The following is a 17,633-nucleotide window of genomic DNA, read 5'->3' on the forward strand; positions in this document are numbered from 1 at the left end:
TCTAGCAGAGAGCCTGACCTTGTTCATCTATTGAATGATACTTTTGACATCTATGTTTAGTTTCAGAGGATGGAAATCAAAGTCGCGGTTTTATTCCCAGAACTAGTTAGAAGGATTCCTGTCTTCTCATTTCAGAAATGACACTGTCCACTTAACCCACTATCTGCACCACATCCTTGTATGCATTCCCAGCAAACTACCACATTTTACAGTTTACTGCCAACAGTCACCACTCAACTTCAAGCCCCCATTGTTTCCCCTCTGTATTACTGCAGCAATCTTCTCATGGATTTTTCTGTTTTTGTTCTATTTCCCAGAGTATAAACAACATCCTTTTCATACAATAAATAACTTTCTTCTCCAGCTTAAAGTATCCTCTGTTATCCTGCATGCAATTAGAACAGCAAGTCCTTCCTTACACCTGCAGGGCCTGAGAGAACACACCTCTTCCTTTCTATTCTGACACTGTAGCCAGCCTAGCCAGTCTTCATCTTCAGGGTCTTTGTTCATGTTTTTCATTCTAAAACTACCTAAACAAAAGTAACCACGATGCTGTTTACTTCTCATGTGGAGTCAACAACTCAGTCTTTACATTATACCTTGTAACGGAATGTTTCCATGATCTCTCTAATTCAATTAAGCTCAGCACTTACAGTTATGAATATAGCCATGCACGGCTTCTCCATATTGTCCTGCTGTTATGCTTCTGATTAATGTGTGTCTCTCCTAACTTAACGAATATCCCACGAAGGCAAAGAATGTGTATGTTTTGTTTATTATTATTCTTAGTTCCTACCATGTTACTTAAAGCTTAGTTGTTGATGAAGAAACATCTTTATGAATAAATGATTGATAAAATCCCATGACACTGTGTGCTATATGGGAACACATTAATCAAATCATTAAAGAAAAGGAATACTTTGAGATAATAATGATATATACTTAAAGGATAGAGTGATTAGGTTTTCTTAATGATCTGTGAAATATGATTAAGTGCTCTATGATGGATCTTTATATATTAAGTATAACAGGAAAAAATGAAAGCAACCTCTGTCTTCCTCCTCATCACACACATGCTGAGAGCAATTTCAAAGTTCAGTGAGAGTCTGAAGAAGGAAGCCCCTCACTGATGAGCAAGGACTAACGCCATGACATTTCAAAAGAAAAGGAAGCAAATTGCTACTGGTAACTAAAAGGCGAAAGGGAAAGAAGATGAGGTTAAGGAAGGTAGTTTAAATAAAAATTTAGTGACGTCTATAGAGAAACTGGCTAATACTAAACTCCACTTGCTGATGCGGTTACCATATAAATCCCCATGCTTTCTCCAGATATTCAGTAAAGTATGCTGTGTTCACAAGCTCAAACGAAGATGAAGTCATCAGAAAAGAAACAAGTCCCATGAGCCATCGAGACACACAGCCATTCAGGAAACACTATTTTTCTTTCTTTTCATCTCTGTTTATGCTTGCATGACATTTATTTAACTGCTTGGTCTACACACTTCATTGGAAACTATCTTATTCAAACTGAACTATAGGAATAACTATTCCTATTCTGGACTCTGGGTAAATGGTACACATAACATGGGGCTCTCCCAACCTCACTGTTCTTATTCTTGCTTTAGTTAAACTTTGACTTGAGCCTTGATTCAACACACACACACACACACACACACACACACACACACACAGAGAGAGAGAGAGAGAGAGAGAGAGAGAGAGAGAGAGAGAGAGAGACTACACACACACACAAAGCCTTTAAGCCTTCCTTGCTCTATCTACTGTGGTTCTCTTTAATTCTAATTATTTTATTTATTGGCAAAAATGTCTTCCAACCCTGTGTAGCTAGACCCAATCTGTATGTACGCATCCATTCTTCACTTTGAGGCTGGACCACTGCCAGAACTGAGTTAGAGAACATTTAACATTATGCTTTGCATCAATGCACAAAAGATGCTTGTTAGATGAGTCGAAATTAAGCAAGTGATAATAATTCTGTAGAATGTCTGCTACTGAAGCATTACTTTGGTTCTCCTTTAATTTGTATTTCAACATTTTCAAAATATAAAACAATTCAATAAAATCCTATATTAAATGATACTTTTACAAATAATGCACCTTGCCCAAGTCACCCACCCAGAATCTAAGAAAGGCCTCCCCTTTCTCCCAATTCTAGAAGCCCTCAATGAGTTCTACTGTTTGTTGAAGAATTTCTGTTTAGGAGTAAACCATAATGAGAAAGCTTTTCCTTTCTTCTTAATCCTAAAAATAACCAGAATAAATAAAAATACTTCATTCCATTACATTTCATGAGCAATGCTGTAAGACAGCTAAGTAATCTGGCCTACCCATCTAGGAGGGCAATGACGTTCTTCCTGGGCCGTCCAATATTGGGGCCATACAGACTGGCTCTGGAGTAAATCCGGATGGGTTGTAGCAGGCTCTTCAGCTGGATGTAATCCTTTCCCAACTGGCTACCATTTACTGCCCGGCCATGGATGCTCCGATAGTTATTTGGCTCTAGATTAAAAACAGACATATAAGTCAGAATGAAAAGAACCAAGGTTCTGCCAGCCCTTTTCTTACTAGCATGAATAAAATAACAAAAGGAGGATAGAAGTTATCTTAAGGAACACAGAAACAGTCATGTTAGTAATGGTAACTTGCTGATCCATTCATTTCCAAACCTATCTTCATAAAACATCACTTGATTCACAAAAGAGACAATACTTATTTTCAAATGATACTTGGTAATGAATGGGACACTTTGCAGAATAGAGTCTCCCAACACTTGTGTACCAGAACTTCAGAATGTGACCTTATTTGGAATCAGAGTCATTGACGATGTAATGTTAATATGTAGTCAGGATAAGGGTGGTCTTACATCTAATAACTACTGTGTTTGTAACACAAAGGAAAAGGATTCTCAGATCCACAGACACAGGGAAAAATGCTATGTGGTGATAAACACAGAGCCCAGAGAGAGGCTGCTATGCTAAGGAATTCTGGCAGCCCCCAAAAGCTAGGAAAGGAATGGAATAGATCTTCCTTCAGAGCTTCCAGCAGAAACCAACTGTGCTGACGTTTTGATTTCAGATTTCTGGCTTCGTAAACAGTAAGAGAAGGTTTTTTCTTTTGTTTTAAGCCATAGTAATTTGTTATTGCAAAGCCTAGGAAACTAATACAAAGGGTAACAAGGGTTGCCTTCATAAATACTATTGCACAGAAAATTAGGAGGAACACCCTTGATGTCCATTGGTAACAAAGCTGAGAAAATAACTTTAAGAAAAACTGCTTTGCCTAAGTTTATACTAGAAAGATATGAAAAGTCCTGGTATAAAAAGCATCAGCTCGACAATGTGAAGGCGGCAAGCCTCCAGATTTCAGCTGTGCTGGCAGCGAAGGCCACTCTGAGAGATGGGCAGCATGGCTTCTGTGTGTGCCATTCATCAGAGTGAGCACTAAAGGGAGCCGAGTGTGGTTTGCAACCTTCTGTACCTGGTGTGGACTGCCTTCATGCTGAGGTGTGTTGGGGGAGTGAGGTCTGAGTCTGGTGTATTGTCAAGGTGGTGGACTCTGAATCGGGTACCTTGTCAAGGAATGAAAGCGGTTTTGTTGTTGTTGTTTTTGCAAAGTCTTTTCACAAAACAGTGTCTTGAATAATGTCACACATGTGCAAGTTTCTTCTTTCAAGTTTTGGAACGGCATATGAAGGTCTCTTTATATTAAGAATTTTAAATCTTAGAACAGAATTTTTCACTCACGGTTCTGTATATGAATTAAGGTTTCCAAATGGAAAATCTTAAAATTAAACATTTGAGTTTGAGTCAGAACTGGCTTATTTTAAACAGGTCTCTCAATCATTTGGAGTCATAAAAAAGATTCTATTTTTTTTTTACTATTATTCATTATATTCAATTGTTCTATTCATTCATTACTTATATATTTTAAAATGAATTCATTGTTGATCAACACTGAAAATCTTGGCTCACCCACTGTGCGTAGGCACCAACACAATGTGAATGCATTAACCATACTAATTATCTCTTCATGCCAATTTCAAGTGTTAATGTTTTCCATATTACCTACCTAGGATGCTTTCGGTAATTGAAAATGTACATTAAAATATCTGAAGTTCCCATGTGAATAAAAAAAGCATCAGCTCTTTAGAGCTGAAGGAAGCCAACTAGAGATCCTCCAAGCCATTATCTCTGACAGTTTGAAGCTGTGACTCTGGTAGGGACAGGACATAGATTATCAGGTTCACATGGGGAAACAGGACAGCCACAGTGAGGATTCATAATCTCTCTTACCCACCCTTTAATCTTGAAGGCTGCATAGGTTTAGAAGTAACTTTAGAGAGCTTTAGTTGTCTGTGGACTCACACGTGAATATCAGCCCTAGTGTTCTCATAGGGAAGACACAAGAAGGCATGCTACTACCCAAGTATTTCCTGTGTTCCCTTCATCAGCATATCTACTGGCCTGACCTTACTGTCAAGTTAAGAAACACAATCTGATCAACTATTGGCTCATCATTAATTTATATCAATGCAAAGGAAATCCCAAGGTAATTGATCTTAAAAATACCTCTGAAGGATTAATTTAAAAAATATTTAATATGTATGGGTGCTTTGTTCCATGTATGTGTACGTACTATGTGCATACACTGCCCTCAGAGGCCAGAAGAGGGTGTCAGATGTCCTTAGAAGTGGAGTTACACATGGTTATGCGCCACTCTGGGTGCTAGGAGTTGAACTCTGGAAGAACAGACAGTACATTTAACTACTGAGTTACCTCTTTTGCTTCTAAAGGATTGAGTATTTTAATTGGAGATGTCAGTAACTACTTGAGGCAAACGTGGTAGACTAGAGCATTAATCCTGGTAACTAAAAAGCCAAACAAAAAGAAATGGACTCAGCCTCTGGGATGGATAGCTAAGAACTCTGTGCTCCTCTAACATAGCACCTAAAATGCATTACTTTCAATAACAAAATCATGAGATGAGATATGAAAGGAAAATTGCAAAGTGCTACCATTTTCAAGACAGGAAAAGAGCAGTCAATAAAAACAGTCCCTTTGAAGCCTTAAACATTAGATTATTTGGCACCTAAGAACTTCAAAATTATAACTATGTTCAGAGAGCTAAAAAGAATAAAAGAATTAATAGTAAATGTGTTACTGACTTATTGAATAAGGATATAAAAAAACATAAGAAATCAAATGAAAATTCTTGGTCTGAAATGACTCATTACATGGAGGAAAACAAATATAATATAACTGAGTTTTACCGGTAATGCTAGAGGGGAGAAGAAAGAGGGATGATGTACTAAAAAATTCTATGAGGACTATACTGTGCTAATCTACAGTTTAGTACTGCCTGAAATGGATGGTGACAAGTCAACTCATCACAAAGTTTATGTGACCTGATGTATATCTGTATAATCAAACAGTTACTGATAATACTAAAGAGATTAATTTTAGGGGCTCTGTGTTTAAGAGCACTGGCTAGCTGCTCTTGCAGAGAAAGAACTTGAATTTGGTCCCCAATACCCATGCAGCAGCTGACATCTATCTTTAACAGTTTCAGGATATATCATGCCTTCTCTGACCTCCATGCACATATATATGCCACAAAATTCTTACACATACGAAATAGATACAATAAATACATCTATTTTTAGAATGATAACTTTAATAATTTGGTACACAAAAGGGTTACCAGTTACTAAAGATAAAAGAAAATTACATACAAAAGAGATATATGAATATTTTCATTTTACATAAAGAATTAAACCTTGGAGGCTAGAGGATGGCTCAGAGGTTAAGATCACTGGCTGCTCTTTAAGAGGATCGGGATTCAATCCCAGAACCAGAGGGTTGTTAACTCTAGCCCCAGGGTACATGATACCCTCTCTGTCTCCCATGGGCATTACACTTGCATGGTATATTGACATACATGCTGGTAGAGCATCCACACACATAAACATATATACAAACAAATACATAGGCACATACATACATACATACACACATGCATACATACAAACAAACAAACAAATAAATGTCAAATATCGGATCAATGTTTCACCCTGAAGGGTCTAAGTATCTTCAATGTTTTCAGAATTTATTGATACTTTAATTATAATCATCAATATTTAGAACACCCTTTCTATTTAAATAAAAGTATAAAATGTCAGAAGTATGTTTCAGGCCATTTCATCAAATTATTGAAAATTCTGTTCTAAGCCCAACCCAAAATTAACTTAATAATTTTTAACATTAAAACACAAGTCAACAACTGAAGTACCAGCTTTTAACACAATCCAATCTGGAGATAATATTTATTTGACCCTTACATTCTGAGGAATGATGTCACAAAAATGTTGTAAGTCTTTATTTTCCATGATTATTATATCTGTAAGAGCTGAAAGTGCATTTCAGAGGAAATGTATAATAAACACTGCTCTCATCTGAGCTGAGGTGTGACAGGCAGCATTCAGGTTGCCTAGCAGAAAGGCAAGTACAGCACAAAGCATGTGCAGTGTGTGTCCAGAACCCAGTCATGTGACACAACACAGTGGAGTGCTACCAGAAACACTCCGGATTCTGCAGATAGGATTTTTGCGATGTTGGTTTTAACTGTCAACTTGAGACTATCTAGAACCCCCTAGGCCTGTGGGCATGCATGTTAGGGGTGGCCTTGTTAATGTAAATTGATGTGGGAAGATCCAGCTCATCATGGTAGCAGTACTTTTAGGGTTTGAGTCCTGGTCTATGTCAGAGTGGAGAGAGTAAGAAGGGGAGTAGCCTGCACACATTCTCTCTGTTTTTGACTGAGGATAGCTCATTCATGCCCCTGCTTGACTTCACTGAAATAATGGGTTATAAGCCTAAAATGTCTCCCCTTAAATTCTCTGTTGTTAGAGTATATTATGATGAATGAGACTGGGATAATTGTGAATTAATTTTTAGTCATTGAACATCCAGAAACTTTTTGTTGATAAGTTTTTCTTATCCCCACATTCAGCTACACAGCTCGATGTCAGGTCAAGACACACAGTTCAAGAAGTTGGGTAGAAGATTCAAGTAACAGTAGAAGTAAATTTGGACTGGCTGATAGACACAGCATTCCACCTATCGATAGTAGGATATATTTTATATTAGGGTTAGGGTTAGGGTCAGAGTTTGGGTTAGGGTTAGGGTCAGGGTTAAGGGTTAAGGGTTAAGGGTTATGGGTTATGGGTTAGGGTTAGGGTTAGGGTTAGGGTTAGGGCACACAGAACAACATTCTAAATAGAGAAATGTTAGGGCTTACATAAACCTCATTATTTAAACATAATTTAAATAATACAATGTATATTCCCTATCAACAGGATTATACTTTAATTAAATAGTTGAAATATAAAAATCTACAAATATTAAGGAACTAGAAAAATGAAAAATGAATAGGCCAATGAAGAGAAAACTTAGAAATAAAGGTATTTAGAAAAGAGCAAAATGAAAATATAAAAGAATATATAGGATACAGCATAAACAATGCTTAGGGGGGAATTTTAGCCTGAGACTCCTGCCTATATTAGAAACAAAAATGATCTTAAATCCACAACCTAAAATTCTTCTTAATAAATGAAAACTGGTATGAGTTCTATCTCATAGAATGAGGTCCACTGCCAATCTGGTGAAGAACCTGAGACTAGATAGTCCTCGACATGAAGCTGAGTGGTTAGTCAGGATCTGGGAGGAGGTGAAAGAGAGAAAAAAAGGCTCAGAGTATTTGTGTAAATTTTTTAAAATTGTAGGTAAAGAGAGATGAAGAAGGGACTGGGACGATGCCCAAGTGAGTAAGAACACTCAGCAATCACGAAGACGAGTTTAAATCCTTACCACCTATGTAAGAAGCCATGGTTGAGCGCGCATACAAACTGCACATGCTTTTAAGCTGTTCATACTTATAAATTGTGCATGTCTGTGCCCAGTATCCCAGAGTGAATGCAAATACATCTGAGAGATTGCTTGTTCCTGAACCTCGAGGAAGTAAGATGGTCAGAAATAGAGGATGACACCTAATATGCTCTAGTTTTTAAACACAGACACACACACACACATGCACACACGTGCACACACACAGAGAGACACACACAGACACACACAGAATCTCAGTAACATGACTATCTAAACATGAGCTGAACAAGGGCATGCCAAAGTAGACACGGAGAGTCAGGAGGCTTCAACCCTAAACAAAAGGAGAACAGGCAACTAAGCCATGCTGAGTGGGAGAAATAGTCTTCTCCAGGGAAGAGCATGTCAATTGGTTTTACAATATCAAATGATCAGGCCTGAAAACATACATAAAGTGACATTATACAGACCAAGAAGGTTGTGTTTAGGAATATGTATGTATATAAATATACATATATGCATGTCACAACAATGAATGAATCAAAAAGAGGCCATGAATATGAAAGAGAGCAAAAATAGGTATCTATGGGGGGACATGGAGGAAGCAAAAGGAAGAGGCAAAAAATGTAATTCTATCATAATCTCTAAAAAGAAAAAATTAAAAAGAAGCAATTAAAATGAGAAAAATCAACAAATGAAAAAGTTGACTGACACTTCTTTAGTAGACTGACTAAGGAAGAAAAGAAAAATGTCATTGAATAATAGGATTAATAAAGAAAGACCATAAAGGAAGTCAAATGGCTAAACTGTCAAAAGAATACTAAGTTTTCCTTTAGGGAAATGGTTAGACAATGAGTTGATTAAGCAAATTCAAGAAAGACATACAGTATTAAAATTGACTTAGCTTAGTCTGATAGCTGATGCCTGTAACCCCAGCATTTAGAAGGCTGAGGAAGGAGAATTATGAGTTCAAGGACAGCTGAGTTACATAGCAAGCTTGAGGCTAGCCTCAGTGACAGACTCTGTTTCACAAAATAAACAAAGTGCCAGACTCAGAGAAAGGAAAAATTCCAAATAAACATATAAAAAGGAAAGGCATTGAACTAGGAATTAAAACAAAACCCAACCTTTTCTCAAAGAAGTCTAGATTCGGTAAGCACTGAGAGAAATACCAATTCTTCATGTCTTCCAGAAATGGAGGAAGGGAGTGTGCTTCACAATTCATTTATGAGGCCCATGTTTCCGTTACCAACCGGTACACAGAGACATTAAGAGAAATCTTCAGATGAATATTCCTCATAAACATAGATGCAACAATTCTCCACAAAATATGTACAAATCAATTTCAACAGTATATACAAAAAAGCCAAACACTGACCAAGTGGGCCTCATGCCAGGAATGCAAGGTTGATTTAGTAGCCACCCAACAAATATAAACTATTGTTTTGATGGATTAGACAATGCAAGTACAACATCAATATGTGCAAACACAAGACAGCATCTGACAAATGATAAATCCTCCCAACAAACGGAATAGAAACTTCCTTAGCTTAATAAGGGTTGCACGAGAAAAACCTACTGCTAACTGGTGACATACTGGTTTACTTTTCTACAGTGGCTAGTGATGATAAACCTGCTTTCTTGTGCTTACTGGCCATTTGTATGTCTTTTTTTTCAGATGTGTCTCTGTCAGTTCTTGTTTAACAATATTCTTTCAACTGTTTCTAGTGTTGTTTTTAACACAAAGTGAAACTAACACTAAAAATTACACCATCTTTCTAAGGTGCTTGCTTTCATCATGGTTCAAAATCTGTTGTTTTTAGTGTATGTCAGTTTTGTATTTAGAACAATGCTAGTGTTATAGAGAGCTGCTTGTATAGTACAAAGAGATCTGAATAATTGGTGTTCCTTACTATAGGCATATACCCACACCACACACAGGAATGCACACATACAAACACATACTCAGTTTCTCATTATAGATGTCTTCTCTAGGTTTGGTATATTGTTATAGTTGATAAACCAATATTGATACAGTATTTTGGCACTAAAGTCTATAATCTTTATTGAGGTGTACTCTTTGTATTATATAGGAGCAAGGACAAGATTATGCATCTGTAATTACAGGGGCCCAGTGAGTTAAGCTATCACCTTAGACACTCTGCCTGCTCCATGTTCACATTCTCATCTTTAAAATGGCTTTTCCACTTACACTGTGTGTGGTTTTGCTGTTCCTAAGATGCCCCTTAATCACAATCATGGCTTAAAGTCTTTTTAATAAGATTCAGAATTTGGCCTCATGTCTTGTAAATTCTCACCCGCTGGCACATATTCAATATGATAAGTAAAAAAGGCTGTACTGTGTTTTGTTTTGCTTGGGAGCCACAATTAGAGAAACCATTGATATGTCATTGAAGCCACTTGTCTATAAATATTGTAAAGTGCTTTAAGATATATGAAAATGACTTAATTTATCAGTAATTTTGTACATTTATATTTTTAATCCGTATTATATGTTAGTTTAACAACTTTCAAGGCCCTTTAGCTATAGTGGTAATGAGTAATAGCTTTTGAAGTTTATCCTACCTTTAGTTTTGGGTAATAAACTTCTGGAGACTACACATTCTTGATTTTGTATATTCACTCTGAAAATACATGAGTCCTTTACCAAACTCTCAACAATTCTAACAGTTCAAAAGTTCAAGTCCAAAGTTTTTACTGAGAGTCAAAATAGAGTTTTATTGATGCAAGTTATTTTTATTGTAATCTTTAATAAAATATAATTGAAATAAAATGAAATTGAAGATATACAGTAGCACAGAGTAAATACTGTCAATTCAAAAGGAAAGACTAAGCATACAGGAAGGGATGGAACCATGTAAGACTGAAATCCAGTAGAGCAAACTTTATAAATGTGGATCTGTGTCCAGCATCTGCATCACATGGTGGTGTGATGTGAGCTCCAAAGGGCTTTGGCAATTGCAAACCCTGCTACCTTGTCAATTCCAGCCCACCTGACTCTCCCAAGCTGCTTCTTGTTGCCTGTGGATTTCCTCAGCAAATGGCCCATGTCCCTAGCATTGCCAATTCCATTATCTCCACACACCTTCTGCTTCACCCTCATAGCTCATGCTCTGCTCTCTCTTTTGGGGACCATCTGTATGGATTCTATTCTTCTATACATGGGCCTGCCTTCCAGACTTGGATCTGAAATCTGGGTGAAAGTCCCCACCAGCCTTGTAACTCTAGTGTTTTGTTTACCTAAAACTCGAGCAGGACAACAAGGTGTGCTAGTAGCTCAAGCAGTTGCCTGGCCCTCCTGGGCCTTGGTTTCAGCAGCGTGAGCAGCTAAGTGGTTGGTTGTGTAGAAACACTTCTCAGGAGGCTCTGTGATGACAGCACAGCCCAAACTCTCTCCTCCAAGCAAAATATTTCAAATTACTTTATATCTTTCTACAGTGGGTGGGGCTGGCCGCTTCCCAGAGACACTCAAGGTATCTTTTATTTATTGTTCTGATGCAAATTATGTTATTACTTTTTTAAAAAAATAAGACTGACATCTTCGACTGTCCACACCCTCCTTAGCCCCAAATTTGAGCATGTTTGTTTTGCCAAAATGGAAAGTTCTTTAAATTTTTCTATTCTCTTATTCTTCTCCCAATTTTTATAATAGACACAAAGACAACCACCAAACTTCTGATAGCCTGCATTTAGGGCTGGCTACAATAAAATTTCCCTTGCTAGATTACCTTTAATCTAAGCCTTTAACCTAAGACTACCATCACCTTCAATCTAAGCCTTTTACAAAGTGTATGGGAATGCATAAAAATATATAGTTTCTCTGCCACAATATAATGTAAGTAGCTTTCAATACAATTCTCAATAGATTTCTTGTTCCAATGTGAAACTCCACACTTATAGACTTTACTATCCACAGTCCTGTGAGCTGTTTGGTGTTCAGTGCTTCCACCAGAATTACCCATCAGGCTCTGGGTAGATCATTCTATGGTTTCTCCAGTGTACGTCTGAAATCATTGCCAAACCCATTAACAAATGCTGCTGAGACATATTTCCAGCCAGTAATTTTTATTAGCAATCTTACTTCTTGGTGCCAGTCTTACATGTGTGCATATGCACATGTGTGCGCATGAATATGTATGTGTGTACGTGTGTGTGCCTGAATGTGTGCATGTGTGTGTGCATGAGTATGTGTGTGTATGTTGGAATTTCTATCATTGACAAATACCTTGGAGAAACAATTTGAAGGGAAGAGAGATTGGTTTTGACTAAGGGTTTCAGTATACAACTGACCAACTGCTTTACTTTGGGGCTGACATGGAGGAGAAGACGGTGATAACAAGAGTGTGTGCTGGCAAAGCGTTTCTCCTTTGCTTCTATTCTCAGTCCCCATTCTTCAGGGACATTCAGGCAGTGCCTCCTCCACATAGTTCCCATTTCTGGAAATGCAGACAGTTAGAAGTGCCTAATCTTCTAGGCACTTCCCATCCAATCAAGACTAATCACCATGGAGCTCATGGACATTCTTTCATTTCTCGCTCATGTTTGCATTATGTTTTGCATAGTATGTGCTCAATAAATAGCAAACATGAGAGTGAACGAGGACCGGGTTTATGTGTGCATGTATGTGTGTGGGAATGTATACGGCCTCAGGGACAGGGCGTCACTGAGATGCAGATTCAAAGTGGGCAAGGAGAAAAACAGGCACATGTAACTATAGGTTTGCATTTTCCCTCCTCCTTCTGTTTCCCCAACTGCTCCTACCTGAACATCAAACTGTATCCTCTGAAACACTTCTCCAAGCTATGATTTATACTCATAAATGACTGGCAATATGCTTAAAAATTGTGGTTCAACTTGTGTTTGGATTTTGCAAAGCTATCATATATACAGACATACAAAGTAAATAAATATAAATATTGTTTTACAATTACTAAAAGCTAAGTGAATGTTTAGCAAGCAAATGAAGAAAGTTGGGTAGCTAGTATGATAATAGCGATCATCTTTAAAAGGCTAAGTTTCCTAAAGGCAAAATTTTTGTTTTATCAAATGACTCAATAGACTCTAAGGAACTGAACTATAGAGCTAAAATCAGAAGGGACCAAGTGATCCTATATGGGCCATGTGTGGATACAAATACATGACACTGATTTAATAACTGACTACAGAAGATTTTTCTAGTTTATGAAAATAAGCATTTCTATAATACATTTGTAACTCAAACTGTAGTATAGTGGTCAATCAATTTAAAGTAGTGCATTATTTTATAGTAGTTTTTATTGTTAAATACAGTTTTCCAAAGAACACAACTTCCATAGGGCAGACTTGAATTGAAATTCTTATGTATTTTCCCAGTTTGGATCCCAGCTTCAGGATTCTCTATTATTCTTTACTTCCAATCTACTAATGATTAATACAAATACAGCACATTATAATTATTACCTACTATTAATCAATTACAATGTTTACAAATTATGGATACTTAACATCTCACCATGGCCATGGAGTGAAATCATTACAAATCTTGTGTCAGGAAAGCCTTGTTTCTTAGACCTTTGAGTCCTAAACATTCTCACTTGCTGCCTCTTGCTGTTAGCTAGGCCTTGCTTTGCTGAGGTGTAACACTCATTATTCTTCTATTTGAAGGAGAAATTAAAAAGTAGATTTAGTTACCTGAAATCCAACCACTCTCAAAAACAGAATAATTGCCTACTTTGGCTTCAACACTGGGCTTGTTCATGTAAAGAGGAACTGGGCAGGTTAAAGAATGGGTGATGAGGATTGGCCAGATTCCCTGTCATTCATTACATCCAAAAAGATGAGGTCATAGAAAAGAAATGGAAAGAAAACAGGAGAAACAAATCCAGGCAGAATGGCGAACATGCAGGGAAGAGACACATACACAACACAGAAAAGTAGGAACAAAGCGTACTGATATCTTGTCAGATAAGGCTCTGATATAGGACGTGCCCACTCCTATGCCCAATTACATCTTCTGGAACCCCCTGATGGATAAACTGACGTGGGAAGGTCAGAGAAATGGGAGTAAAACTCTCAAACAACAGAAATATTTTAAATGAGTATATGAAAATTTCAAAGAATAGCAAAAGGATCACAGCTGATGTGCAGCAATACAGTTCACTCTCTGCCAACTGAAAAGTATCACGCCCTGCTTGGAAGGGTTTGTGTCTAAGTGGAAATGTACTTGAAAGGTCTGGGAATTAAAAAGAAAACACGTAAAAGAGGAAAAGGAAGGAGACAGAAAACTTTCCAGGGTTGAGAGTCCAGCTGACCCACTGAGTGATCATAAGCCAACCTGCACTTTCTGCCTTGTTAAAATGTTAAGTCCATGACTTTGGTTCTATGCTTTTGTACTCTGTCTACAGGTTGTTTTCCATCCCAATATGCCTTTCACCTTCTTTCAAATGATCCTTTACTCTTGGTAAGCCCTGAAGAAGCACCTAAAAGGATGATAGTGAGAATCATGCTTTGCGGCCAAGTCATACCACTCTTTGAGTGTACTTTGCTCCAGTTCTGAATGGTGTGGGACAGTTGTAAGGAGAGAACAGATGGGAGGGGCAGCTCTTACTAGGTAACTGTACAGAGAGATGGACATTCCTCATTCCCCACTCGGTCTTGTTACTAAACTCCTCCACTTATACCAAATGAAAATTTATTTTAGCTGAAGAAACCCTCACACTCCAAGATCTCAAAACTCTGAAACAGAATTCCCATCAATCACCTATGACTAAGTGCTGATGTTTCAGCTTATCTGTAACTAGTTGAATTTTAGTTATGAAGCATAATATATTAAAAAAATAGCAAAGCTAGACCAAAGGCGTTTTATCCTTTATCCTTAAACCATTTATCTTCTGGTTTAGTAAAGTTTCTATTACTTTATACCACAATTCTTTTCAAATTTCCTCTATCCCAGGAATGAAGAGAGAATAGAAGAAGAAAGAAGATGAAAGTCGGGTTCCATTGACGGATGCAGCTAAAATATATAGAATGTCTTCTTATTTGTTCCTTCTCTTTGCCTTCTTGTTAAGAAAGCTTCAAATTCCAGAATGCAATAAATATGAGCAAGTGCACCTGTGCAGTACATACGGTGCTCCAAGAATCTGTCTGGCAAAGGCCCAGTGAGCTATTTTATAAGGATCATCTTTCAAGACCAATGTTCCCTAAACTATGCACTGCACAATAAAGCTCAGGTTTTATGTGCTTTAACATCAAGCTGTTAGTTTTTGATTAGCATATTGTTCTCTCTCTCTCTCTCTCTCTCTCTCTCTCTCTCTCTCTCTCTCTCTCTCTGTGTGTGTGTGTGTGTGTGTGTGTGTGTGTGTGTATGTGTGTTTAGCATTTCCACCATACATATCCAGAGAGAACTATGTGGTGTGAATTAACTTAACCTACTGTCCTTAACTATTTTGGTCTTATACCATATTGACAGTTGTGTTGCTGAGTTTTGTGTCAATTTGACAGATAAAATCATCTGAGAGGAAGAAAACTCTATTGAGAAAATGCCTCCAAAAGATCATGCTGTAGGCAGACCTGTGACAAATTTTATTAGTTACTGAGGGTGAAGGGTCCAGCCCACTGTGGGTAAGGCCACTCCTGAGCTGTTGGCACCTGGGTTCTATAAAAAAGCAAGTTGAGCAAGCCATGAGGAGCAAATCAGTAAGCAGTACCCCTCCGTGGCCTCTCTATCAGCTCCTGCTTCGAGGTTCCCGCCCTACTTGAGTTCCTATCTTGACTTCCCTCAGTAGAGTACAATTTGGGATATGTAAGACAAATAAATCCCTTCATCCCATGTTTCTTTTGGTAATGGTGTTTCACCACAGTAAGAGAAACCCTGATTAAGACAGCAGGCAACTCAGTGGCCAAGCATGTCAATTGCTTTCTGGGCCAGGGCCCCAAAGAGAATAACTGACTGAGTTTATATTCCAAGCCAACTACTTTTCCCTTTATTTTATCAATTCATAGGAAATGACAGCCTTACTTACCATTACCCAGTTCCCAAGAAATGTTGTACTTTTTGCTGGCACTGTACTTCAACAGGCTCAGGGCACTAGAACTGTTCCAGGAGTTATTGGGATTACGACGCAGTGCATTTAGAGCAAATATCAGGTGGAGTCCAGAGCAATCAGCAAAGTTATAAAGTTTGTCTAGAGACCTGGCTGGGAAGAAGCAGAGAAAGGCTTATAACTTTCAAATCTTAACAAAAGGAAAATATTAGCTTCTACAGAAAGCCTTTTTCTGCTAGTAAGGAACTGCATAGACAGACAAGCTTCTGAAAGAGACCTTTACCGTCTGATGTGGGATACATTTGGAGGTGGTTTGGGGAAAACAGCACTCAGAATTTCAGACAAAGATTGCAAATTGAAAACCAAGCCTAGCTCACAGGGCATTCTATTTGTTAAACAACAGGTAGAATGGCTGATGTTTAAAAGAGATTTTTGAAAAAACAAATATCAAAAGTGCTAATACTCAAAGTCTGTTGTATTTGTGCTTGACTGACAGTAAACATGTCAAGGTCTAAGGCCACAAAAGACTAGTTGTTCAGTCTGAGAAGCTCCACGCACAGCATTTCACTCTGGTCCACATTTCTACTGTTTTTGAGAATGGATATTCTGTAAGCATTTTGCTTATGTTCATTATCAGCCTAACCACAGAAAGCAGTGACTTGGTAGCAACTGTCTCCTGCCTTCCGCCCTCCTGTCTGTTTACTACGGCCCTTGCCTGCTCCCATGCCCACTCCCATCCATCAGCACAGTGCCCATTGGTTTCTAACTCTCTCCACCCTGCCAATCATCTTCCCTTTCTCACCAGCATCAATTTCCCGCACTCTTGTAAGCCTAAATCAGCTTTCAAACCAGAAGGTGTGCTGCGTGTCTTCTAGATGTGACAGGGAAGCTACCCGCTAGATCTTAACAATATGGCTGCTAAATCAAGAATGGAATGGTGACTGGGCAAAGGATGGGCCAAAGGTTCATAGGGCCCTACCCCACAGGAAGTACTATAAGCCCTAAGACACGGCTGCCAAGAGAAGGAAAATTTGTCTTCTCCAGGAATGAGCCCCTAAATGGCTATCCAGTTGAGTGTTGACTCCTAAAAATATAAACACAAGCAGCATTAAATGGATCCAGTGGCATTTATATATGCACTCCATAGACATCCAACAAGTAGAATTTTTAAAAAGAAGCCTTGAATTTGAAAGCGAGCATGGGCGTGACATGGGGTTGGGGGAGGGGAGGCAGGGTTGGAGGGAGGGGATGGAAGGGGAAATGATATGATTATATTTTAATCAAAAATTTAAAGAAAAACTAGAGGAAAAAAGAAATTCATTCAAAACATTTGATGTAAGGAACATGGAGGAAACCTGCCCACAACTCAGCAGCGCTCACTCACGGGAACTAGTGGTGGGACCTCCAGGTCTGCTCAGGGCAGGTATAAGAAAATCCAACAGGAAACTTTTACAAAGAAAAAGCTCAAAAACTTTTCAGTTTTAACTTGAGACTTTTTTCAGTATCTCATTGTGAGGAAGGTGAAACTTGATAAGACAGGCTAAGAAATTGGCCAGATTAAAAATATTTTAATGAAATACTACCGTCATGTAAGACCATTGGCAATAATTATCAGATCACACCCACAATTGAGGGATTCCACTATCATGCTTTGCTTTAGAGAAAATGATTTTATCAAGAGAGTCCCTGAC

The 17,633-nt window shown here is 38.1% G+C and overlaps 1 protein-coding gene across 3 annotated transcripts in view; it reads right to left on the reverse strand.

Annotated features, from left to right (window-relative positions):
* The window catches only part of Hpse2 (heparanase 2 (inactive)), a 593,647-nt gene that overhangs the window by 209,699 nt on the left and 366,315 nt on the right, over positions 1 to 17,633 (reverse strand). For 2 of the 3 annotated variants that reach the window (XM_028773848.1, XM_028773840.1), the window contains one exon: positions 2,348 to 2,519. In XM_028773848.1, coding sequence (XP_028629681.1) covers positions 2,348 to 2,519 — 172 coding nt within the window. Of the gene's footprint in view, positions 1 to 2,347; positions 2,520 to 15,921; positions 16,096 to 17,633 lie in introns of all 3 variants that reach the window. The other variant, XM_028773832.1, reaches the window with a different exon arrangement.

The sequence above is a fragment of the Grammomys surdaster genome, unplaced genomic scaffold, assembly GCF_004785775.1.
Source record: "Grammomys surdaster isolate TR1022 unplaced genomic scaffold, NIH_TR_1.0 66, whole genome shotgun sequence".
Taxonomy (NCBI): Eukaryota; Metazoa; Chordata; class Mammalia; order Rodentia; family Muridae; genus Grammomys; species Grammomys surdaster.